Genomic DNA, 25,485 nt, shown 5'->3' on the forward strand with positions numbered 1-25,485 from the left:
GAGATAAAATGAATATTCATAGATCCAAGTATCGATTACAAATGTGCATGTAAGTATGTAGAACATACAGATAACTGTACAAGATTATTATTAGAAGATCTACCGGCCATATATGATAACTGTGTCGCTCTTCGTCTAGTCTCTGGCTCGTCGTCTTTCTCGCAGGTGCTCAGTTTAATTTTAGTTTCTTCAATATTTAACAACCAATATCTTCGAATTTGTTACAGTTACAGGCTTACGTCTGAACTTACTTTCATATCAAATTTTTATGTACAACTTCAAACAAAAATGTTTTCAAAATACATTAGTTGGTTTTTTTTAAAATTAATTTTTGAAGACCCGAAAAAAAATTTTTTCAAGTTTCATTCAGTTGGAACCATTCCACTCCAGTTATTTTTTAATTAATATAAATAAAGCATGTAATACACTAATGCAATGCATAGATGTCTCTCCGATTGTAGAATAAAATTTTTTCCGTAGCTTCTGGGCTTGTTTAATACACAAAGTAGCAGCACAAGAAAAATGAAAGAGATAAAAATGAAAAGAAACACGAGTAGAGAAAATATCCTCGAGGGCATACATATTTATGCAGTATCTTTCTGCAGCCAGGATCCATCAAAAAATACTTTTCCTAGACCTCCCGCGCATACGTACATCGGTGGATATCCATTTTATCTATTACACCGTTCAGATGATCCTTAAACTGCATGCACACGGAAAATTGATGAGCATTTTTCTTATTTATTTAAATATTTAAAAAATGAAATAGTAATAATAATGAAAAAAATATTGCTTGTCTCAAAGACACACTCGAGATCTTATTTCCATCCTAGGTCTTATTTAAACTTAAGTGGGTCGTGTTTAAATTCAGACGCAAGATTTAGATACAACGCGGGTGCGCTGAAAATGAAATGCCCCGGGGGTTGCATCACTAATTTATTCAGTTTCCTGTTTCCATTTGATTGTTTCATTTTTTTTTTTATTATTCAAATATAAGGGAAGACAAGTTGTCGCAGCTGGTGAGAGGAAAATTCCACTCACGCTGCATTAAATATATAAGTAGATATATGTTTATCTATATACGACGGGGAGGTAAATTTTCATGCTTGTAAGTTTGAAGAGTTGTTGATAATTTATGTGCTGCTACTATCCGCGTGGGTAGACTGGATTAAAGATGCGTGAGACATATTTATTTATAATTCACTATCTTCATTGAGACATTAATCCTTTTTTTCAAATTAAAAAAAAAATACGCTTGGTATTTTTGCAGACTAATTTCTGCAGTCTGGGACAGATAACTTGAATGCTTGCTGACCGATTTATAATTTCTTTTAAATTAGAAAAATTAGAAACTCGGAATTTCAAGTCTCAAGTTTTTTTTGAGGAATCACAAGAAGTAAAAAAAAATAACAGGAAATTAGTTGATAAGTTTTTAAGATATTTGCAAAGTTTAATTGGTCTGTCTTGAAAGCTAAAAAAAAAAAAAAATAAATAAAAGCAAGTGTTAAATTATCACGTACGTTCTTTTAGAAAATTTAAAACAACGAAAAGTTTGTCTTTACACTCGATTAATTTTATTTGAAATCTTTAAGAGTTTTATCTCGCTTGTTCAAATATACAGATCAATTCACTTAGAATTATTTCAAGGAACTTTTCTCTATTTAATAATAAAAAAGAAATAACAGGTAGTGAAATATTTTCAAGTTTAAAGTTATTAAGTTCAAATTCAATATCGATGCAACCATTGCAATTTTTTATTCAAATTAATTGGAGAAATCCTCATTAAATTTTTACTATCCGTTTTTCTAGCACTGACAGCTTTGAAAATGTGTATTTAAATTGAGTTACGTTGAAAGATGTAGAGTGATAAATCCGTAAGTGGAAATAAAAATCATTATTATTTAAAAAATAAAAAATAATAAAATAATCAAACGCTTGCTATTGACTGGGTTTAAAAATTCACCGGCTTATTCATTTCCGATTGACGACGTCAGTTTTTCATTTCAAACTTTTGACACAAAAACCGATAGAGTGTTTCTGGAAATGCCTTTAAGCCGCTATTATAAATTTGACGAACGTTTTTCCTCAGTCATAATTTTAAATTTCAGTCAACGGAGTATTAATTACTCGGTTTAAATGACATAAATCTATTTATTTTAATTTTCATGTGTCAGATTATTGGCTCATTTAAATATTTATTCGACTGTCATGTGAGCAACTGATGTTTAAATAATTCAGTTGAAGATAAATGGTAATTCGGTAAACATTAATGTTTACCTTGCAGCCAATGAGGCCGCATTACAATTTTTTTTAATTTTATTATTAATTACTTCATTCTACGATAGACGGTAAATTTCTGAATTAATAAAATTTCATAAAAAATTCAATTCAGTTTTATAAAAAGTTTTTTCTCAACAGCATTTTTTTATTAAATGACTCGGAGATATTTTACGAAAAAATTTAATAAATTTTTTTTACCGAGTTATCGTAAAAAAAGTCTGTTAATATATTATGTAACGTATATTATCAAAGTAAAGCGTAATAGGAGGTGAAAAAAAAAGTAATAATAAATTATGTATTGCAGGAGGGTTTAAAAAAATGAGCAAATAATTTTTTTGTTGAATCTAAAAAATAGTAGGGACTTTAATATAGCTGTTCACACGTGAAAAATAAAATAAAAGTCGCGACATATTGCACACGTTACGATGACGTTGCACGAAAATGGGGGAAAGCTTGAATCAGAAACCAGTGGCAATGCTCTGCTCATATATCCACATGCATATATGAATATATGAGATTCACACAATAAAAGAGAGTGAACGTTTTAATTTTATGCCGAGTCATTTGATTCTCATTCACGTTCTCGACTTTGTTTCACCCATTTTTTTATATTTTTTTCATTATTTTATACGACTAAATTTTTTTATTCCTCCAATTGAAACGAGTCAGCTATTCTGCAAATTGTGCTGATGTAAACCTCGTCAATTTCACTACGACATACGTAACATATTTTAAAAAGTCTGAGACTTAAATATGCTTGGGCAGAATAAAAAAATGAAAAAATAAATAAATAAAAAATTCATTCAAGAATTCTCGTGTGGCTGGAAGGTAAATATGGTAGTTAACAAAAGTGCGAACGAGTTTACGAGCTCGAAGTAAAAAGCGAAATCGCGAAAGAATGATAATAAGCCGGTAGAGTAATATCTCGGGTGATGTAACGCCTAACCAGTCAAAGCCATTTTTACTACTTACTGCTTACTACTCACTACTTACTACTGTAAACTACTCCGAGCAGACGCATTACTACATATATATGAACCAGATAATTATATGTTTTTAAAAATACATCATAAGTGTTACTATTTTTTTATTTTATAAGATATTCAACGCTCTTTTACCTTTTTTTTTAACCTCATTTGCTTGTGTTACACTTTATCGGACTAGATTTCTGCTGATGGCATAAATAATTCAAAAATTTTTCTCCCCAAGTGAAGTCATTTCTCCCCAATTTTTAATTTGGATAAAAAATTGATGAAATTCAAATTAGCGCGCCAATTTAAAATTAAAAAAAAAATTCATGTTTGAAAAAGATAAACTTTTGTGATTTTTGATGAAATTGAAACTTTTATAAAAAAAACCAGCAGGTTAACACTTAATCGAATGGAATAACAATGGCATTCTCCGAAACTATCGACCTTTTCAGGAACGCCGGGGCAAAAAAATAAAACGCACAAAAGTAGTGTGGGAAAGATAGAAATAAGTTCTCTGGTCGTGTTTTACGACAATTCTTCTGGACTAATAAAGAGTTTCGTCCTCGTAATAGTAAAGTACTAGTGTGTGTTAGAGTTGAGTTGGAGTTTAAGTACAAAAAACAAACGTGCGTCCCCGCATCGCCTGACTCGTCAACGAGCTCTTTAGCTCAACTTATCATCATCATCATCATCGTCGTCGTCGTCGTTGTCGTTGTCGTCGTCGTCGTCATCATTGTCTCCTAAAGTATTCCGTGTGCGTCCCGCTGTCGACATTGAATTTCGTTCACCGCCTACGCCGGACGCACGTACATCAGCAACGCTGCCAGTCGCGAGACCACTTTAAACCGCGCTTAACTTGTACTCTACTCACCGAAAACCTTTTCCCTTTCCCTTCTTACTCACTCAACTACGTCAAGATGAATTCGCGCTTTGAATAGTAACGCCGTTTTTTTAAACTCAAGAGTCCGTATTTAACTTTTTTTTATTACTCTCCTGTAGGTAAAGTGGCGCCACTTTAAACTCCTTCAATAAATAATTCAAGTTTTCAAATTTCATTTATTACTTTTTAAACTGGAATTTATATATAAATATATATACCCGTTAATTAACTAAAAATTACTTTAGTAAGAAAAATATACAATTTAACTTTGGCAAATAAAGTTTAATAATAAAGAGAAAAGTAAATTAGGTGATTTAATAAACTAAACAAATCTGGCGCAGAGATTTCGAGTTAAATTTTTTTAGCCAAATGCCAAAGTGTAGGCGCTTCGGAAGTTAATAACCGGAAATATCTCCTCCACACTTGGCAAATTATATTAGTGTGTATAATTAACCAGACGGTTTTGCTCGCTGCATTTATCTGAGAGTGTACCGTTGCCAAGAGATGTCTAACTGCATTAACTTTGTGTACTCCTTTTACACCTCTTTTATTTTATATCCTTATATTAACTTTATCCCCGTTTCTTCATCCCACTACAAATATATATACACATATATAAATAAGACTAAAATTATCTGCAATGCGCTCATGCGTTTTGGCTCAACTTCATCATTTAATTAACCCGTCGATACCTTTATATATATATACAAATATATACCAGTTCCATGCCACTCATGTGCTATGACCGAATCCGATGTTTCTGCTGCCAAGTTTACAAATCCATTTCATGGCTCGAATTTATTTATATGTATACATATATAGTATATATTATATACATACATTTTTTTTGCTAAACTTTAAAAAAATTTGAACAGCCCTGGGGCTTCAGTTACCAATTGACGACAGAACTATTTCCAGTTGGGAACAAACACCATCGGGACTGAGGTGGGAAGAGAACAAAAAAAAATGTGTCACGCAAAGGTCAGCTAGTCGACAACTGGCACCGTGTGTTTAAATCCAACACATGTGGATTGCCATTGATTACTGGTGATAGCCACATACATATATAAATTTGTGACAGTGTGCGGAGTACAGAAGGCCGGTTGGATTAATCACAAACACATGGCGCTAGACAAGTTGACCTGTAGTACGAAAAGCCGATTTTCAAAGTAGAACGACGACGACGACTACGACGACAACTAGTAGGATGGCGATGCCAGCACAGGTAATGCTATACAGTCTGTGGTTGAAGGACACACCGCCGAGCTGTTTGTCACACTTGCTTCGAGCTTATCGTGTGCTTTTTCCTTTCCTCTGACGTTTACCAATGCGGACGTATATGTTAATTAAATTTATACAACCGCGATTAAACATTATTTTACTTTCCTTCTATTGTCAACATTTTTCTTTACATAGGGGAGACCGGGGCAAGACGGCCCACCTGGAGCAAGAAGGCCCACCTAAAAAATTAACCAAAAATTTTTTTTCTTGTTTTCTTTTGATTATCACAAATTTAGATTATTTACTCATTTTTAGCCCGATACGTGAAACTTGAGGCAAAATGAACCACTCAAAAATTCTAAAAGAAAATGTATTTCATAGTATTATAACCTAGTCATGATTAATTTAATAGAAATATCATTTTTTGGTTAATTATATGGATTTGGATTAAAATAGAGCATTTGAAAAAGTTAAAAAAACCAATAATCAATTTTCTACAGAAGTGAAAAAATGACTCGTATTATATCAAAAAAGGTTATTTCGAGTAATATTAAAGTAAATACAGTTGTTAAAGAGAAAAATATAAACATTTGTTACGCGGGAAATTTTTTTACAATTAAAAAAAAAAAATTTTTTTTTTCATTTTTTTTCGGAAGGGGCCGTCTTGCCCCAAAAAAAAAAATTTTTTTTCAGGAGCTTCACCAAAATTTTGGTGAATTGAGTTCAAGTTGAACAAGAGTAAATCGACTTGATGGTTAAAAGCCACAAATAATAATAACCGGCTTAGGTGGGCCGTCTTGCCCCGGTCTCCCCTACACAGACACAGTTTGAGGTTTATTTTTTTTAAATACTCGAAATTATTATCAGAATAATGAAAAATTCAATATCAGCAGAGAGGGAAAAATTCAGAAAATTAATAAATGAAGAGAAAATTATCTAGAATATAAGCGAGTGAAATATTAAATGCGAAGTAGTTACGAAATGGATTAAAAGCTCGAATAAAATACTTAGCGATAACTCTCTAGTACAATACACATGACAAAGTAATACCGCAGTAACGATGTCAAACTTTTAAGCAGTATTAATTATATATAATAACTTTTAAATGTATAAACAAAATAACCGACGTCGTATCCTGATAATTAAGCAAAGCCTTGGCGTCTTTTACTATCAAAACGATTGTTAATCTCGGTAGATTTTCCCTTGAGGGTGTTAATGCACTTAATATTTCTCAGTCCCTTCAGTTGGATTGTCAGATTTATCCCGAATTTAAATGGAACTCGAGGAGGCTGAGATGCCTGATATAGTGCGTGATAAATATTGATATGAGAGTAACGAGACTGCGGAGGTTAGATTAAACAAATTTAATTTGTGAGTAGACTCTGGCGGGAATTTAATGCCGAGATAAATTTACAGCATTAGAATCTTTTAAGTCTGTTAATCTTAAATTTTTATGGTTTATAAAAAGAATTAATAAGGGATGGAGTAAATTGGATCTAGTGAAGCTATATATAGATATAGATATATGTATGTGTATCAAGGGGAGTTGCTGAAATATTGTGTTCTCATGAATATGAATATGTCTCGAGCTGGTAGACGTGTGTTTAATATCGTTCATGGGACAATTTATATGTTTAAATGTCAGTAACACGCTGACGGGTATATAAAGTTAACAGAACCGCAAGAGTAAACATGCTGCGCTCGGGTGTACTGTGAATAACCATCGTATCGCCACCTCGTATCTCAGTGTACGTACCTAATGGCTTTGTGTATATACGGACGGAATCCATGGATTCACGTACCAACACTACACGGACTAACGCTTACTCGTCACACCGAATTCTTGCAATAATTAATGCGTTATGATGACGTTATATATAACCTAATATCAACACATCCTTCAAACTTTTACTCTATTATTAACTTCCTTGCGCTCCCTTTTTATTTATAGCTTCATTTTGCCTTGTGCTTTAATTACTTGATATTTTTCTTGGCTTTACGTCCATCAAAAGCACTATTACATTGTAGAATAAAAAGAAAATTCTTTTTTTTTCTTTAATTTTAATAATAGAAAAAAAATCAGAGTATAGAGATAACGATGGAACGTCAGTGTTGCATCGTGAATTAACTTTTCAGACAGTACCAGGAAGGATGCACTAGATCCTTTCGTCCAAGAGGGAGAGCAGAATCTTGAGAAAACGTAAAACGAAGTTTGACGTAACTGGAGCAAAAGAAAAATAAAACATCTCTGAGCATGGATTTTCGTGCCAAAATACCTTTCGAGTAGCTTTGGGCTAAACTTTTTCTTTTGACATTAAAATAAAAATAAATAAAAATAATAAACGTTGGAAATGTAAGACAACTGAGTATTCAGGGCTCAAGGATGTTTAACTCATAAAAATATAAATAACAATAACAAGTTAGGTTTTATACAAACAGTATGCATTTTATTTCAGTGTACTTGGTTTTTTTTTATTTTTTATACTGGCGAGAGAAAAGTCTAACATGAAATAAGTAAAAAAACACGAACGTCTTCGATGAAAATCAGGATTTAATTCCACCAAGACAAGTCTTGCTCGCTCTCTAACATACACACATCTTAATAATAATAACAACTATAATAATAATTACAATGATAATAATAGTAATTAATAAGAGTACCAAAAAAACCGTAAGTTGGATTTTAAAAATGAATTTTTATTTATATTTTTACTTTAAATTACACAAATTGGGCCACGATCGAAGTCCGTGATCGCTGAATTCGCTCATGGTCCTCCACAATATCTTAAATATTATTTTTATCAACCGTTATTTAAATCGGTTATTTATTTTATTTATAAAATCAGTGTCAAGGCAACACACACGCTTACAATTAACAAAAAAATTATATTTTATAAATATTTCCCACAATATATTATAATACCGATTAATATTTTCTGTCTCTCTCAACCCGAGTGCCCTTGTTTACCGCTAATTTAATCATAATTATACTTGCAAAGTGCCTCGCCGCAGACATAATAAATATACGACAAAGAAATAACATTTTTTTTTTTTTTTCCAAAGGGATAATGAGTTTTATCGACACAAGCCACTATTTTATATTTTTAACATGACATTAACAATAATCGAGGTCAATTGTTACAAATAAAAATGACTAAATAAAACAATAATTATGACGATGATGACAGTAGCATTGAAGATCCAACGACAACGCCTTGGATTCCGTCAATGTCATTTTAATTTACGAGTTTATTTATAAAAAAATTATTTTTTCTTTCATCAGAATTTCATCATTATTTATTTCTCGTGACTAAAGTTTTTTTAAAAATAATTTGCGTAATTTAAAATCACTTATTAGAAGTGTTAGATTTTTTAAACTTTTTTTATAAACAACCTCGTGTAGTGGCGTTGATATCAGATATTAAGTCTAGTTTATACTGTTGCTTAATTTTTTTTACAATAAAAAGGCTCATGAAGTCATTACGAAAGTGATGGTTATAAAAGAGAGACTTGGAGACGCGTGAGAAAAAAAAAGGTATGGAAATTTTCAGTAAAAAAAACATTTATCCGAGGGTTTTATTATTTGGTACGAGTGATAAAAAGGAGAGTATATAATCTAGCCTAAGGCCGCCGTCAACGGGGGCCGAGGTGATTAATCATCGAGAGTTGTTGTAGCTCTGCCGTGAGCGAAAAAGTAAAACGAATAAACGAAAATAAAGTCCCCCTTCCGTTCACGCCTATCGGCATTAAGAGAGAAAAAAAATATTTTTATAATTTTTAAAATTAACGATTTCAAGATTAATTTTGCCTTTCACTGATTTCCTGCGTGATCGCTTGTTTTCATATTTATTATAATTATATTTTTTTTTATTCATCTCAGCAGTGACTGAGTTGAACAAAAACGTCATTCCAATTAATTAAAAGCGACAATTAAATCTGTTTATAAATAAAAATAACGAGCTAAATAATTTATTTTAATATTCAGTGGAAATATTAATACGCCGAAGCTAATTGCTATTACAATATTTACACACATTCCTAATTTAAATTACACAATATTATATTTTATTTATTTATTCTTTAGTTATCAGTATTAATTACGTGACAATTAATCTAAACACTGAGAAAAAAATGAAAAAATATAACAAGCGACAGTGAAAAAAAAAATTTAATTTAATTTTAAATTACATGCAAGCCGATACTTGAAATAATTTATATGTTTAATTCTTTTTTTTCCCAGTGATACAATTAACATCTTCATTTGCCCATTTATAACAACATACATATATATGTATAATATTTATATTTATAGGACAAAGCGACGACGATCGCACAGCGAATTAATGAGTCGAGCTTGGTCAAGATTTCATATATATAACACAGTCTGTTTATAAAGTACAAATATCATTCACACGCACTCTCAATAATAATAATAATAATAATAATCACACGCGTACTCATCAATAATCTAGCAAATAACATCGTTTATTTAAACTACTTTATATACCTACACGGTAAATATTTTATAATAATTATAATAATAATAATATGTTTTCATATTTATATATGTTATATAATACAGAGCGAAGAGTTAGAAAAGGAGCGAGAACTCGGTGGGAATCGATTTCATCAGACTTTACTGGTGTGTATCGCGAGCTGGATAATGGAAATAATGTCGAAAAATATTTTATGATGACGGTATTTTATTTCATAACCTTTTTAAAAAGTATCTGCGGCGAATACTCGACTGTAATTAGATGGAGCTGGGAGTAGGTGCGACCGTGAGCAACTTTATCGAAGATTGCGTTCGATTACTACTGCCAATCGATGGATCTACTGATCCAATCGATCGACAGTTGTACATATGTATTTATGTATATATGTATATATGTATATGTATTTATATGTGGTTATATGTACAGCAAGAATACAGAAAGGATAATGGATACCCTGGAGACACGCAAGCGTTGCAACTGAACGAATTGACAGACAAGATCTCTGTCTCGATGTACTTGGTTACGTTCGTTTACGACAAATCCATTCGCGTGGAAACTATTTCTCGATACGACTATAAATTAAGTTCGTTATACCAACGGCAATTGGATTATTGTCCTTGAGAAAGGAGAGATCCAAGATCCCAAGGAAACAAATTTTATTTTGTTACCAAGTTCAATAAAGTAAACAAACAGATTAATATTAAATAAAAGGTTTTATGGATACCAGTATCTTATTAAACACGAGTATATGCATTTGTATGAATGGAAATTGAATAAGAAAAAAAAAAAAAGGTACATTCGTGGGCGAATTATAACAGTTTAGCGACCCACGTTATGCCGGTGCCATTATTTAACATAATACGATAAAGGTCATCGGCCCCTTTGGTTGACATCTGCGTCAATGTAAATCGTTAATAATTATTATTTATTTATTTTTAAGCATTTTTTTCTTTTCCTTGGCTCTGCTAATGAATAATCAATTTCGTCCATGAAAAGAAAGTGTAACGCGGTGTATGAGCCCCAAGCGGAAATGAATTAGCTACCGAGAAATATTGTAAAGGAATGGAATAACCAGAGCTCCATGATGTTATATCTTTTAAACTATAGATTATCAATACAGACAGCGCGTCATTATTCTGATGTTAAACTCATATCATCACATAGGACGTGGTAATACTTGTCTTTTTTTGTACCCAGGTAGGTATACCCATTCGTGTTTCCTTTAAGGCTTAAGACTCTCAATAGGCCTAGAGCTACGACTTGGTAGCCGATTAATTGCTACGTTACACTAACGACGATCACGCGAACAACATGTCCGATGCGTTAATTAAACGCCGGTTTTAGCTTCAACATCCCAAGTATGTGTGTGTGTGTGTGTATGTGTGTGTATGTGTTGCAAGAGGAGACAAGTAAATGCCGCTTTAGTGCTACCGATACTCGGCATCTCAGTATGTACCAGGCTGATGATAGATGGGGAACGGTGAAGGAGCTGACTGAGTTGCGTTGACAATAACGATGACGAAGAAACGAGAGGCAAGGCGGCGGCAACTGACGCTTCCTCACCTTGATCAATTTGCACACGCAACCGACGTGACGTAGGACATAATATTATCTTATCGATCACGCCAACATTTCATTAATCCACGGACATGATGGTAAATTAAAATGTATGGAAAAAATAGTATGAAGAATCGGTGGTCACAAGGAAGGGATCAATTACAGTCGTGATTTCGCTCGTCATCAATTTAACATTGGTTTAACATTTACTACCACGTAAACCGTTAGAAATGATCGTCTTGTTTCGTGGTTTATTCATCGGTGGTTGTCACCCGTGCGTAGACTATATCGTGTACATAGAATGTCTGACGGTGGATAGACAGTCGGACAGGCAGACAGACAGACAGACGAGCTACGAGCTAGAGAGACAAGTCCCGTCGTGTAGACCTAGATGAACTACCGCGTTACAAACCCAAGTTGTTGTTGTTGTTGTTGTTGTTGTTATTGTTGTTGGTGCTTACTACTGTACTGTGCTTGTCTGTCGGTAGACTGCTACTACGCTCTACACTAGTTTGTTCGTTCGTTCGTCCGTCCGTACGTACATTTATATATTTGTATGTTCGTTATATAGTACGAGCAGAGGTTTAACGGTTTAGGTTTACTGGTGTTACCGCTGCTGTCATGAGTAATATGCTGCCAGCAGTCGGCTTTCGCACGCATGCACGCACGCACGCAACATATACGCATATACATCAGAGTGGGTAGGTTGATTGTATGCATGTATGTAATGTATGTTTGGATATGTGTGTAAGAGAGTCCACCTGTTTTTGTTCGCTCTCGTTGCCAGTCAACCTCGGCTTTTCTACTTGTTCCACGCTCCGACGGCTTTCCAATTTCATTCCAATAACGATCTCGCTTTCATCACACACTCTATATACTCTCATTCGCTCGTTAAATCTCTCATACACAATCTCACACACATACACAATTCGTGTTGCAGTTTTTTTTTTCTTATTATATATTATCGTTTAAAATCAATGTCTTTGACTTATTTTAAAATTCGGGCGTTATTCACTCTTCTGCTTGTAGTAAAGTACGAAAATCTTGCTGCAGCTTGAACTCGTGATAACTCCAAATATCACTCAAATCCTCGTTGTCCTCTGGAAAGGGTGATTTTTCTTCTTCCGGCTGAATAGAACTGGGCGACGATGAAAAGAATTTAATTTCAAGATCACGATGCCCGTTGTGAGAGGTCACTATTTCAGTAGACACCTCAAGGCTCTGTCCAGTAACTGGATTACCACTGAGACTACCACCGAGTCCCGAGGCATTTGTTCCCAATGACACGTAGGACGGACTTCCGGGCCAAGAACTCCTACCTCTGCCAACTGCCTCAGCAGTCTGCCCTCGATCACCAATTACTCCGACATCACGACTGGGTGTACAGATTTGCTCGCTGAAGTAGCTTGATGGGTCGCTCCAGCTTCGTCTGAGTAGTGCACCCCCAGTAGGTTCAAGTCGTTCGTGACGAGTTGGTCCAACTGGAATTGGATGGTGATGGTGATGGTGGTGATGATGATGGTGGCTCCTCAGGGAGTCTTCCACGTCGAAGAATTCGGACGGTTCCTGATGACAGTTTCCTCCACCCCCACCAATATTTGATCGTGACAAGAACAGTGGTATCTGGGGAAATTGGACAAATTCATTGTTGTTCCCAGTGCTGGTAGTTGTGCTGGGTGGGGGTGTCAAGAAGGGCGAATAACCGTTCTGATCAACGTCCCATATGAGACCAGAGGGATTACAGTAGCGACACTGACAGGAGCCTGGGTCATCAACAAGTCCTGATTTCTCACAGCTGTCGTACCCATGAATATAACGAGGCCCATTGCCAGTATTACCATGTACTAGCCGATTATTGAGGGCATTGTTACAATTATTATTATTAATATTATTGTTATTATTATTATTATTATTGTTATTATTATTACTATTATTATTGTTATTGTTGTTGGCGGGCGGATGGTGATGGTGATTACGATATCCCTTGGCAAGAGCTGTCGTGCGAACGAGCACAGGCACCACAACATTCCGGTTGTCGTCGAGCACTTTCACCTGCGCGTGTCGATGCGCATACCTACTGCTCTGCCTCGTGTCGACAATCTCCTGCTGTATAGGTGTCTGGGTTCTACCTGAGTAACTTTCCCTGCTCATTGGTGGCCTCCTGTGAGCCCGATGTTGCACCGTACCCTGCTGCGGTGGGACTTCATATCTCATCCCATCGTAGCAAACCGGCACATAAGGTTTCAGTGTAACCAAATTAGATTGATCTCCGGTCATCCCTGTGGCCATTAGTCCAGGATTCATCGAGACCGGGATATCCTCCGGCTTAGAGTTCTCCGTAGTAACGACATTGGCGGGCTTACGGTCCTTCTTCCTACGCTTGCGGGGCTTTATGATCCTCGGTAAACTATTCTCACAGTTATTTGAACTTTCATCACTGGCGATGCTCAGCGAATCGATATTGGCGATACTTGCCCCCGAGCTATTGTCTAATTTTCCGTGACAATCATTCTTATGATTTATCGTTTGCTGTTGTGTTTGGTGTTGGATTTGTTGTTGTTGTTGTTGTTGTAGTTGTTGTTGTTGTTGTTGTTGCTGCTGTTGGTGTGGCATGTGCTGATACTGAGATTGTGACTTTCTCGGAATTTCAACGATATTTTTCTGACTACGAACAGGCGGACACCTTCCAATTGACATTGTATTATTATTATTATTATTGTTATTATTGTTGTTATTAACGTTGCAGAAATTGTTGACATTAGGAGTGGCAATCACATTGTTGGAATTCTGCGCCTTTCCACGATTGTGAAAGCGTCCGGCGAGAATGAGGGGTGCACCTTGCGTATGAATGGCAAGGCGCGACAGGGGACTTCGGTTCTGCAGGTGTGCGGGAACTTGCTGGTGGCTTTGATGTTGCTGTTGCGACTGTGACTCAATCGGTGAATGTTGCTGCTGAGACAGTTGTTGACAAGGTGACGGAGACGATCGCTGATTACTTCTCCTGGGACTAGACGTCATGGAGATTAAAGGGGCACCTGTCCAAGTACCATACTGACACTGCTCATTATTACCAGGTGAATAGTTGTTTTGCTGATAGTGTGAATTACGTAAGCTCACGACCAGACTTTCTTTTTTATTATTACAACTATTGTTATTGTTGTTACAAATAATATTATTATTATTATTATTGTTGTTGTTATTATTGTTGACAATAGTCTTTTGCAAAGCGGGTCTTAGTGTCGAGGATATCAAACAACTTCCAATGTATCTCTCCACCTCCAAGCCGGCCTGAGAGGCGCGGCTCATTTTATAATTTGAAAACGATCACCAACACACACACTCGCTAATTCCACCTCAAAAATGAAATTGCTTTAATTTTTTTACTTGTTTTTTATAATCTAAATCGTTAATAATCGTCATATCACAAACTTGAGCACAAATCTGTTATCACAACTAAAAAACTACAACTCGAATAAAAGAATTAAAAAAAAAGGGTCACAAAAAATTTTCAGAGCTCGTTTAGATAATATTCATCCCATGTCGTGTCATGATATCTTATCAGAGGTACAATTGACTCGAAACGAGCAGTAAAAACAAACAAACCCAGTGAATGCGTCGGAACCGGGTCAACCAAGTAAAGCGACTGGTTACAATAATAAAAAAAAAAAAAAAAAAAAAAAAGTACAACAAAAAATAAAACAGAGCAGTAATATAAACACACGTAACACACTGGACGACAGAGCGAGATATATATGTATGTATAAAATGGACTATTAACGCAGCCCACAATACGTGGCCGCGGTCCGAGCGACACTGAAGTTAGTAGGTTTGCTCGCGCGCATCCAAGCCGCCACCGTCTCCTGGACCTAAACTTGGTTGGAACTGATCCCCACCATTACCATCACCACTCACTACTCACTACTCACTGCTGGTACAACACACAGTGTTGTCGGCCCCCACTGCTCCCAACAATATATATATATCCATATTATCCATCTCTTTCAGTCGCTCGTGCGCCGTTGGGTCTCTCTCAATTCTACACACGCAACACCCGGACCCCTGGACAGGGGAACCCTTCTATTCTGTACTGACATCGCGCCGACATCCCTTCTTCTTCTTCTTCTTCTATTCTACAATATTTCTACCATACCTACTACCCAACAAACGTAGCACGACTACTCCCACTACTATACACTTATAATCTATTCTGTACTCTGTTCTGCTCTAGTCTAGTCTGGTCTAGTCTGAACTGTTAGGCTTAGCTACTTTGGCTGATACTACATCGTCCTTTTCTCCTCATCACATAATATACATACGGCACTCGACTCGGCTGTTACTACTAGAAGCATCAGCACCAGCACTAGCACGAGCACCAGACTCTACAACACGGAACCGCGAAACTTTGCCACGTCCGGTTGGTACGATCAACGCGTTCTTCCTTCCGGCAAACGCCACAATTTACCAACGTGATACTAAACTCGCCGGTTATTTAATATTTTAATAAACTTTTCTCGGATTATAAAATTATTATTATTTTTTTTTTCTGTTTCAGTCAACGTTGGAGAAAAAAAAACAACGAAAACTTAATTAAGACGTCAGCTAGAACGGGAGCGAGAGAGAGGGAAATTAAATGAGAATGGAGAGAGACGGAATAAATAAGAGAAAGCGTGGAAAAAAAGGAGGCTAGAGATCTTGGAGAGATATCGTCGTGGATGATGGTTGTCTGAGTGGTGGTGGCACCCCCGCATCTGGGTCGCAGTCGAGGAAGTGGGTCACGAGTCGTCGATCGCCGGCGGCTTCCCGTAGTGTCTCCCAAGACTCTAGAGCGGATACTCCCGAGATCTTTTTATCATTATCATTATTATTATTAGTTTTCTATAACCTAACCCGCACGCTCACTCGCTAAATTAGCTGAATTTTTAGAATACAGGGTAATGATTTATAAAAAAGTAATGAATTAATAAGTGAGTGCGGAAAGTCAGTTGATGAATGCTGATTTAATTGAAAGGATTTAATGATTACAGCAAATGGTTATTTATTAGCAGGAAGAGTTGATCTAGAGACATATAATTCCCTGGGCAATGATTTCTCGTGTGCTGCAGCAGTATATCGAATGCATTATCTGCGGTGGACGATAATCTCTTAGTGTAATCCGAATTAGGTTGTACGTTCCGCGTACAACGGTCCCTTACGATAGTCGGATACTAGGACATAAATCGAAATCGCTGATAATGCGGAATTCATTGCGCCTGCAGCAGTATCATTGCCCAATAGTCTGTGTAGCTGTGGCTAAATCGCAACAACAATTAGTCCTCGCCCTACCAATAAATATACATGTTTTAATCTTTGTAACAAAATATCATATATTTTTAAAAAATGATATGTAGGGGAGGGTGGGGCAGAGCGGCCCCCCTGAAATTTTGACAAAAAAAAAAATTTTTTTTTTTTTCGACTAATTACTATAAATCCGATATGTTTGCGCATTTTTACCCCTACGCATGACATTTGGGGCAAAATGGACAAGCCCAAAATTTTGAAAAAGTGATTTTTTCATATTTTTATCGTCAAATTAAAAAAAAATTATTATAATTCCACATTTCTAGCCCTACGCATAACACCTGGGGCAAAATGGACCAGCCGAAAGTTCCAAAAAAATTATTTTTTCATATTTTTCGGCCGTTTCTTTATGTAACAGGCAAATTTGGTCACTAAAAATTTGTAAAAATTAAATTTTTTTTTTTAGTTGATAAATTTTTGAAATAAAGTAAAATTATAGAATTGATTTTTTTTTTATTAAATAACAATTAGTAATTAAGGTAATCGAGAGTGAACGATTTTTTACGCTTTAAAAAATTTTTTTCGAGTAATATAAAACCAAAAATAGTTGTCAAGAGAAAGAAATACATTCTTAATGATGAAAACAATTTAAAAAAAAAAAAAACGAAAAAAAAAATTTTTTTTATCACTTTTTGAAGGGGGGCCGCTCTGCCCCACAAAAAAAAAAAAAAATTTTTTAGAATTTTGGCAAAATGTCCATAAATTTGTTCGAAATAGGACAAAAGTAAAGTGATCCTATGGTTGAAAGCCACAAAAAATAATAATTGGCTTAGGGGGGCCGCTCTGCCCCACCCTCCCCTACTTTGGGATGATGGTTGATTATCGATGGGAATATTATTTCTTTTTATCGCGAGATATGAGATTAAATCTGTTTTCAATCGTAACGTTGTGCACACGAAATTAATTTGGTTATCCGAGGAATCTTTGCCAAATACCACAGCACGTGTGTGCCAAATATTTTTCAATGGTAGTAACGAAAGTACTGAGGATATAATCAATTTTAAATCCAATTTCACGTACCAAAAGTTTTGTTGGGGCTGGATGAGAAAGGAGAAGAAGGGAAAAGGGAGAGGAGGGCAAATAATTAAATAAATAAAAGAGGTAATTAAACAGAAATGAGGGAGAGCCATTAAGAATTGTAATGGTAGGAGTATTTAACGATTAGAAAGCGGAAAACTATCAACTATATATTAAGGGAGTAAGAATAAGGTAGATTTCGAGACTTTAGTCGGACCAAAGATCGTAAATTACACTTGACAATGGATAAATAGCCCAAGTTAGTGGATAGGAGCCGAGAGATCCCAAAGTTACAACGAGGACTCTACAATTTCGAGGCAGACAATTCCAATATTGGTTTCAGATGAAACATTACTTGGAACGTAACCACCCCGTGGCTTTAGAAAATCAATTCTACGGATTTCCTATTTATTCTACGTGGGATTTACAATAAACAATTAAATTTTACGAGAAATAAAAATAAAAAACGATAAATTTGTTTTAGTTAACGAGTTTACCATTAAGTTATATTATATTTTATATTTATTTGAGCAAATGAATAAAAAAATATATATATTTTTCACGTATCCAACTACCAGTACAAATAAATAAATTTCCACGTATTGGAATTCTGATTTCAATTTGATTTCTGTAAAAATTGAATTGAGCTCAGCCAATATATCGTTATTTGGCCTCAGGGTTTGCGTTTTTATATATATATATATGTAAAAAAGATATAGTTAGATAAAAAAATATATATATATAACTATAGAAAAAACTTCTTGCACATCTCCCGAGAGATCTAGTCGATCTCTTCACTATACTCTCGTGCAAATATTTGCTCAAGAAAAAAATACACGGATGAAATATTATTCTCTTTGATATTTGCATTATGCCAAAAAAATAATGAATTTGAATAATTAAATTATGGAATTCTAAGTTTCACTAATTATACAGGTATGTTTATTTCTTTTTGTCATTTAAAATTTTTAAATCTTATCCAGGCGCTGGCAGATTAAAAAAAAAAATTAAAAAAGCTTTCTGAAGTCTGAATTCAATTAAGAAACATAAATAAAAATCAAATGAATTTTCTCAGAAGTTAAGTCGCCAGAAAAATGGGATTGTGAAAATTGTTCAAAGTCTATAAAGCAGCTGTAAAATAACTTGCCCGTGCGAACAAGTCAAGCGATGATAGCCGACTTAAATAACGTCAAGAAAATAAATAAATAAAAAAATAGCAATAATACGAAAAAGGAGGTGGATAGTGGGCTAGAGGATAAGAGTAAAGAAGTTAGAAGAACATATGGCCAGAAAAGGTAAAATATCACTTGGGGTGAGACCGAAGTAAGAGTGAAATGGTATTGTTGGACCATAAAGTTTACGGAAGTCGCGCGGGGCGCAATATCCGAGTGGCTTGAACAAAATTGCGATGTGAGTTGGATATGTAGCAGCAGTAGTTGTTGTACAGGAAGAGAGTGAGAGAAATAAATAAACAAAAAGAGTTGGTATGGTTTGGGTCCATATAGGAGAAGGTTTTGTAGCAAACCACCGCCACACCGTGGGGGCTCGAGATGGCTGACACGGGATTGCATCGAGCCGCCACATGAACACGGACTTGTGTAGCATAGACGTGAGCTGCTCGATGGAATGAGTTTACAGAGGAGCGAACGAGATGGAGATAAAAAGTAAAATGGGATAGAAATAAATAAATAAATAAAATGAACAAAAAAAAAGAAATTGAGTGAAAGAGAGAGTTGCTATTCTACGGATGGTAGAGATGACATTTCCACGAGCTACTCTACTCAGTGCACGTCCAACGTAACCCAGGAAAGTGCAATCATACAAATTAATCAATTCTGACCAATCATCGCCGTCGTGTATCAAAACTATTCCTCGGCAACTCTACCTCACACCTACTTTGCTTGTTTTTTTTTCATGTCGGAATATATCCGACACATTTCAACTGACAAGTCAATAAAAGTCCAATATGATTTATATATTTCAAACTCAATTAATATACAGAGAAATGTTGAGCTTAATGGAGTGCCCGAAAATTTCCGAGATAAAAAAATTCGAGTTTGTTGGATTTAAATTTAAATTTTGTTTCATTTGATGGAGCAAACTCATGTCAGGTTTGATTTTTTAGGATTTCATTTTTATTTCATTTATTTCATACTGTAACAGAAATAAATTATCGTATAAGGATAAAAAAAAATTTATTTAATTTATTATTATTTAGAAACTCTGCAGTGTCAGAAAAATTTTTTTCATAAATTTCCTTATCATAAGCTTCTAAATCTACTTTCTCTCGTCTAATTAGAAGACTAACCAGCTCTATGCGATGATTTTAAGCCGAATTATCAGTTATTAAAGTTTAACCCAGATTTTCGACTTTGACAACCGATTAGTCATGTCCTAACGATCGTACGCAAATTTAAATTACCGTTTCAATAAACCTCAAGTATTATCTACAAGTTTCAATAGTAATTATTCGACAGAAATGTGCACTTCCATGCTCAGACAAAGTAATGATATAATTTTTTTTAAATATTACAGTCTGAAAAAAGAAAAAAAAACAATCCCATTGAAATTTAATGAATTTTTTGCAAAGAATTTCTTTTAGGTAAATTTTTTCATTCCTTTAGGTACAAACTATTGACGCTAAAAGCAAAAGCTTGATTGTCGAGGTCGCTGAATGGCCACTCGACACACACACACCCACACCCACACACCTACAGAAATACGAGGATCCAAGTATACGATGAGAAATACGAGGTGAATTCAACTCATTCGTTTCTAGCATCGCAACTCATCTGGCGGACACACCACAGCCAGCAAGAGAAGTGGGTCAGAATGGCCAACTAAATGCCCCCTGACCCAGCTTGTAGACACAACTGCATATTAAATTCCACCTCTGGATATATAGTTCTGCCTTTATACACAGACTGAAATACAATTCCAAGCTTTCATGCAGTCAACTTGCATTTTTAGTGCCAGTCATTTATATTAATAGGATTAATATACTGAAAAAAAATAAAAAACCCAAAAAATATTAAGCAAACTATAGTCATTAAGTCGTATTAAAATGTATTAAGAGGATAAATTAAAAGGTGTATCAGCTGAGGTCTTCCGACACAGACATTTAAACAGAATTTGTCATGTCTGAAAAGCAATTATCAAAGGTTCCGAGTAGTATAATAGAGTAGTCTGGCCAAGCAAAACACAAGTCCACTAATTTTAAAAAACCTCATTTTTTTATGTCTGCAAGGATAAATTAACGACACGGCAAAGAAGCACTTGGGCAAGCCCTCGGGACGCTGCTCTGCATTCAAGAAATTTTAATTATAAAGACGTCGATTAATTCACGTGAACAGCAGGACGATGCCGAGCATTACTGACACCAACACTTTTACCATCACCATCACCATCACCATCACCATTACCTACTCTACTTTTACTTATACTTCTAGCTTTACCAGTATACAGTACCAGTGATAATAGAACAAGCTCAATTGTGGACATTCACATCCCCTTTATATGTATACTTAGTCTACCTCAACTTGACGTTACACCAGAGCACCATGCCAACGTATTTCCCGAGGGGAAAACCAACGTATATATACCATTAAACTTTTCAAATATCTTCTGGCCACGCTATTCTTTCGTAGATTTTTTTTTCTATTCTTCATCTATTTTATTTCTACTTCTAATGTCTCCTGGTTTTTTATTTTCGACATTTCAAAAATAAATAATTTTATTTATCCTCAACCACAACAAAATAAATAAAAGTAGATTAAGCAATTTAATTTAAAAATTAAGTGAGAAGTGGATAAGAAGTAAATGTGTATTAAAAAAAAAAAATAATGATAATAAAAATAAAAAGCGAGTATCGCAGTCGCAAGTGTTAGGTTATAAGCGACCACCGTGCAATATTAAATTCGCAAATACATCCGTTGCGATAGTTAAGAGCTATAGCAGTTAATGGACCATTTCTATCGGGTGTCTTGTGTGTGTGCTTGTGTGCATGTGTACCGTGTAGTATTCTTAGTCGCATTATTCACGTGTCTCTGCTTGGATGTCGTATACTAGTGTATTACACACGGATACACAACGCGAGAAAATACTTTATCTGTTAATTTAGCAAGTGTTAATGGAAATTGGTTAGTGTGGGTTTTAATATCGCTCGCAGTAAAGCTTCGGTATTGTGCCATAAGTCGCAGAAACACGCGCAGGCCTGAGAGTGCACTCGGAAATAAAATAAAACTTGGTACCGAGGATTTAAAAGATTAAAATTATTTAACTATGCAATGTGCAGCGCGATTGTGCTGAGAATTGAGAATTAAATCACCCATTTTCACTCTTTTTTTTTTTTTTTCTTATTTTCACTGTTCTCTATACAATGAAATTTTTTTCGTTTATTTCCGGCTATAAGTAATAAGAAAACGTTTTTATTTTTATTGTCATCCCTCGCATTCGATGCTTTCGTTAATTTAATGGCCTACTATTTTTTAACAGGCAATAAAAATTTTTTAAATATTTTTATAAATTCATTAAACCAACGGAGTGAGAGTTGAAATCTTTGTTGGTTTAAATAATCACATTGTACATGAAAATATTTTTTAATAACGTAATGGAGAAAAATTATTAAGTAAGAGGTAAAAAAAAATCTGCAGACAACGAACACAATGCTAAAATAATTATTTTTTGCTTTGTGTTATTCGCATATTTTTTGTTCTCATTCATTTTAATATCCATTCACTACTCATTCATATTCTCCATATATATTAATCTATATAAAAGTGTATTAACATCAACAACCGGAGATGGCTGGACGGGTTGCCCGGTTTTAATCAGTCGGCTTTACTCTCCCTGTCCATTAAAGCCGGGGTATTACCTCACGGCAAACTACAAGAGCTTTACATATATATATATATACTCACCTACTTACATAAATATATATATATGCGATATATTTATTTATAAACTCGAATAAGATCGCACGGAAAATAAGTAGTTCATTAACCGTCTAAATATTACGTATAAATAATTATTTAAAACTACCGACAATTAATCAATTTTAAGATGACGCGCATTTGCCGACATACAAATGTTAGCCTCGTTATTAAGCATATTTGCGGCCGCTATATATATGTATATATATGTTGGGTTATCTGCAAACATTTCTAGTCAGGATGGTTTTGAGTTTGACGGATAAAAAATAAAAATAGAGAGAGGGAAAAAATAATTGATAAATAGCCGCAATCAACTCTGCACACATCCATCAGGATTACTTATATATTTTATCGCCAGGATATCCACCGCACGCTGTTTCTCCTCATCAATCACTATTTCTGACGGGAGCTTGGGAGTCTATATAAACCGCACCAGAGAAAAGTAGTAAAGTTTTTGAGTTGAGAGAAGGGTAAGGGTGAGATGATATAAAGAGTTTTAATACCCCCTATTGCTGTTAAGTGTGTGAAGAAAAATAAAAAGTTAGTCAGGTAGAAAATACATTTTGCTTAGTAGTTGGAAGTAACCTAGCTAGCTATCGCTCGGTGCATGATACGGGCCATTAAGCGTATGCAAAGCAGAGTTAATTTCATTAAATCCTCTTTTGGTCCCCTTACCTGGCAAACTTTTGTTCGAGCTTCAATGCTGAGCTTTAAACGCTCGATCCAAGAATACCTAATGAAGATAGCTTTTAAACTATAACTTTTACGGAAAAAACTTAAACTCTACTCGTATCGTCTTAATGTCAGTAATAGAACCCACCCCATAAAAATAATTAATAAAAAAAAACACGGTATGTCATTTTTTTTTTCAAAGGAATGCAGTGTAGAGTTTGCTGATAAAAATTTGCTGTAAGAGAGTGCACAGATGTTGTAAGGCATTGAAATGAATCAAGAGGCTTTTAGTTTAGCTCGATAAGTTGGATGTAAAAAGAATGAACGAATATGAAAGTTGTACTTTGGGATTTAAGAAGACGCTAAAATCTTAAAGGCTACGCTTCAGAATAAAAGACTAGACTAGACTAGACTAGACTAGAGGAGTGTAGAGAGTGTGGAGTAGAGAGTTGAGTTTGGAGTATAAAAGACAGCAAGCAAGATAAGAGAAGTGGTGACGATGCAACAGGTTTTTTTATATAAGCCCCTAGACGACGAGCAACGACGACAATGCGAGGAACGAGAGCTGGAACTCTTTTTATCTTATATACACTCTATTATGTCTTTCGAACTAACAATACTATTTGGTAGGAGCTAAACCGTAACACGAAAAACGACCGAAGCTGGTTTAAATTCGAATGAACAAACACCTGCCTCGTATTGAATCTCTATCAAGTCTAGACAATTTATAATTCAAACAAGTTTTGATTATTTAATTACAATTTTAAAATTAATTGATTATTCAATTGTAATAGTTTAGTCTATAATTGTCTCTATTGTTCTGCAGTCGAAACTTTTTAATATGCAGCTTATTCGATCTTCAATATCAAGTCTAGCAGCTTCGACATCGACATTAACTTAAGCTTGATCTAAAAGTTTGTAAATAAGTAAAAGCTCTTTATGGAAAATTGTGACCCAGAATCTTGGAACAGATGCATTACATAGTAAGTAAGATCGATAGATGGTGAAGATAGATCGAGAGATATTAGAGGGCTTGCAAGCAGATCTTAGTTGGATTTATACGAGGATTGATCACCGTGATGTCACCGAACGGCTAGAGCATAGATGATGCTGCTGCTGCTGATACTGGTGCTGATGCTGATGAGATTCCTAATATCCCTTTAGGTCAAATGTCACATATTCTGTCTGGCTCTCAATCTCTCTGGAATCACAACTACTCTCTCTAATAGTTGAAACGTAACGCGAGAGCTCTGTCTATATTCACGATAGATTTAGTTTGGCTCTGCTCAACTAAATGGACATACGTTGCTTTGACAAACCACGACATATTGATATCAAACCATTTAGATAAGACCACTGTCAATATGTCACTCAGATTCGTCAGATCGCTGTCATGTCATTGGTGAAATTATACTCCCTTTGACAATCTGAGGTATTAATTTCCTTAATTGAATTGAAATGGAATCCCTTTGCAAGGTATTCTTTAGTTACATATATATATATTTATAGAATTTAAATTGAAAAATAGTTTAGTTGGTTATGTGGACGAAGCAAATGGAAAAATTTTCTTGCCAGTGGATGTTTATGATAAATGAAAAAATAAATGGAATAGCAGGAAGAAACTTGTGAAAGAAAATTTTATTTCCCGGGCTGTCTGGAGCGTCCAGCAGAGGTCAGTGGCGTGATGATATCTGGCATTTTTCCGAGTAAAAATCGCGCGGAATTCAGGCAGGTAGTCTCACAAGAGAATTCACGCGTTTGAACACGGTATTTATTTTTTTGCGTGCCCCCGTCTTTGAATCAACTGACTAGCGATTATATATTTCTTGCCCAAGTAATGTCTATTAAATTTAATAAGAAACTTTAGCTCAAGCATTGCTTTCTTTCTCATTAGAGAAATAAACACTATTATTTCCAACAAAATACCTGGTTTTTAAAATATAAGAGTTTGTTTGTTAAAAAATTACCACATTTGTTAGAATCAATTAACGGAAACCGCAGACCACACAGGCTTGTCTATTACTCCGTTAGTTAGTTTGCACGTGCCATCGACCACTGGCTTGACAAATAAAAACCAATTACCGGTAATGAAAATACAAATTGAATCCGACAAGATTTAACAA

At 34.9% G+C, this 25,485-nt stretch overlaps 2 protein-coding genes across 3 annotated transcripts in view; both read right to left on the reverse strand.

Annotated features, from left to right (window-relative positions):
* The window catches only part of LOC130672023 (CCR4-NOT transcription complex subunit 6-like), a 309,023-nt gene that overhangs the window by 256,872 nt on the left and 26,666 nt on the right, over positions 1 to 25,485 (reverse strand). The window lies entirely within an intron of this gene.
* On the reverse strand, positions 7,773 to 15,271 carry LOC130672012 (putative uncharacterized protein DDB_G0282129). The gene has a single exon (XM_057476194.1). It carries the CDS (start codon positions 14,709 to 14,711, stop codon positions 12,417 to 12,419), a length of 2,295 nt encoding a protein of 764 aa, XP_057332177.1. The 5' UTR covers positions 14,712 to 15,271; the 3' UTR covers positions 7,773 to 12,416.

This window comes from Microplitis mediator, chromosome 7 (genome assembly GCF_029852145.1).
Source record: "Microplitis mediator isolate UGA2020A chromosome 7, iyMicMedi2.1, whole genome shotgun sequence".
NCBI lineage: Eukaryota > Metazoa > Arthropoda > Insecta > Hymenoptera > Braconidae > Microplitis > Microplitis mediator.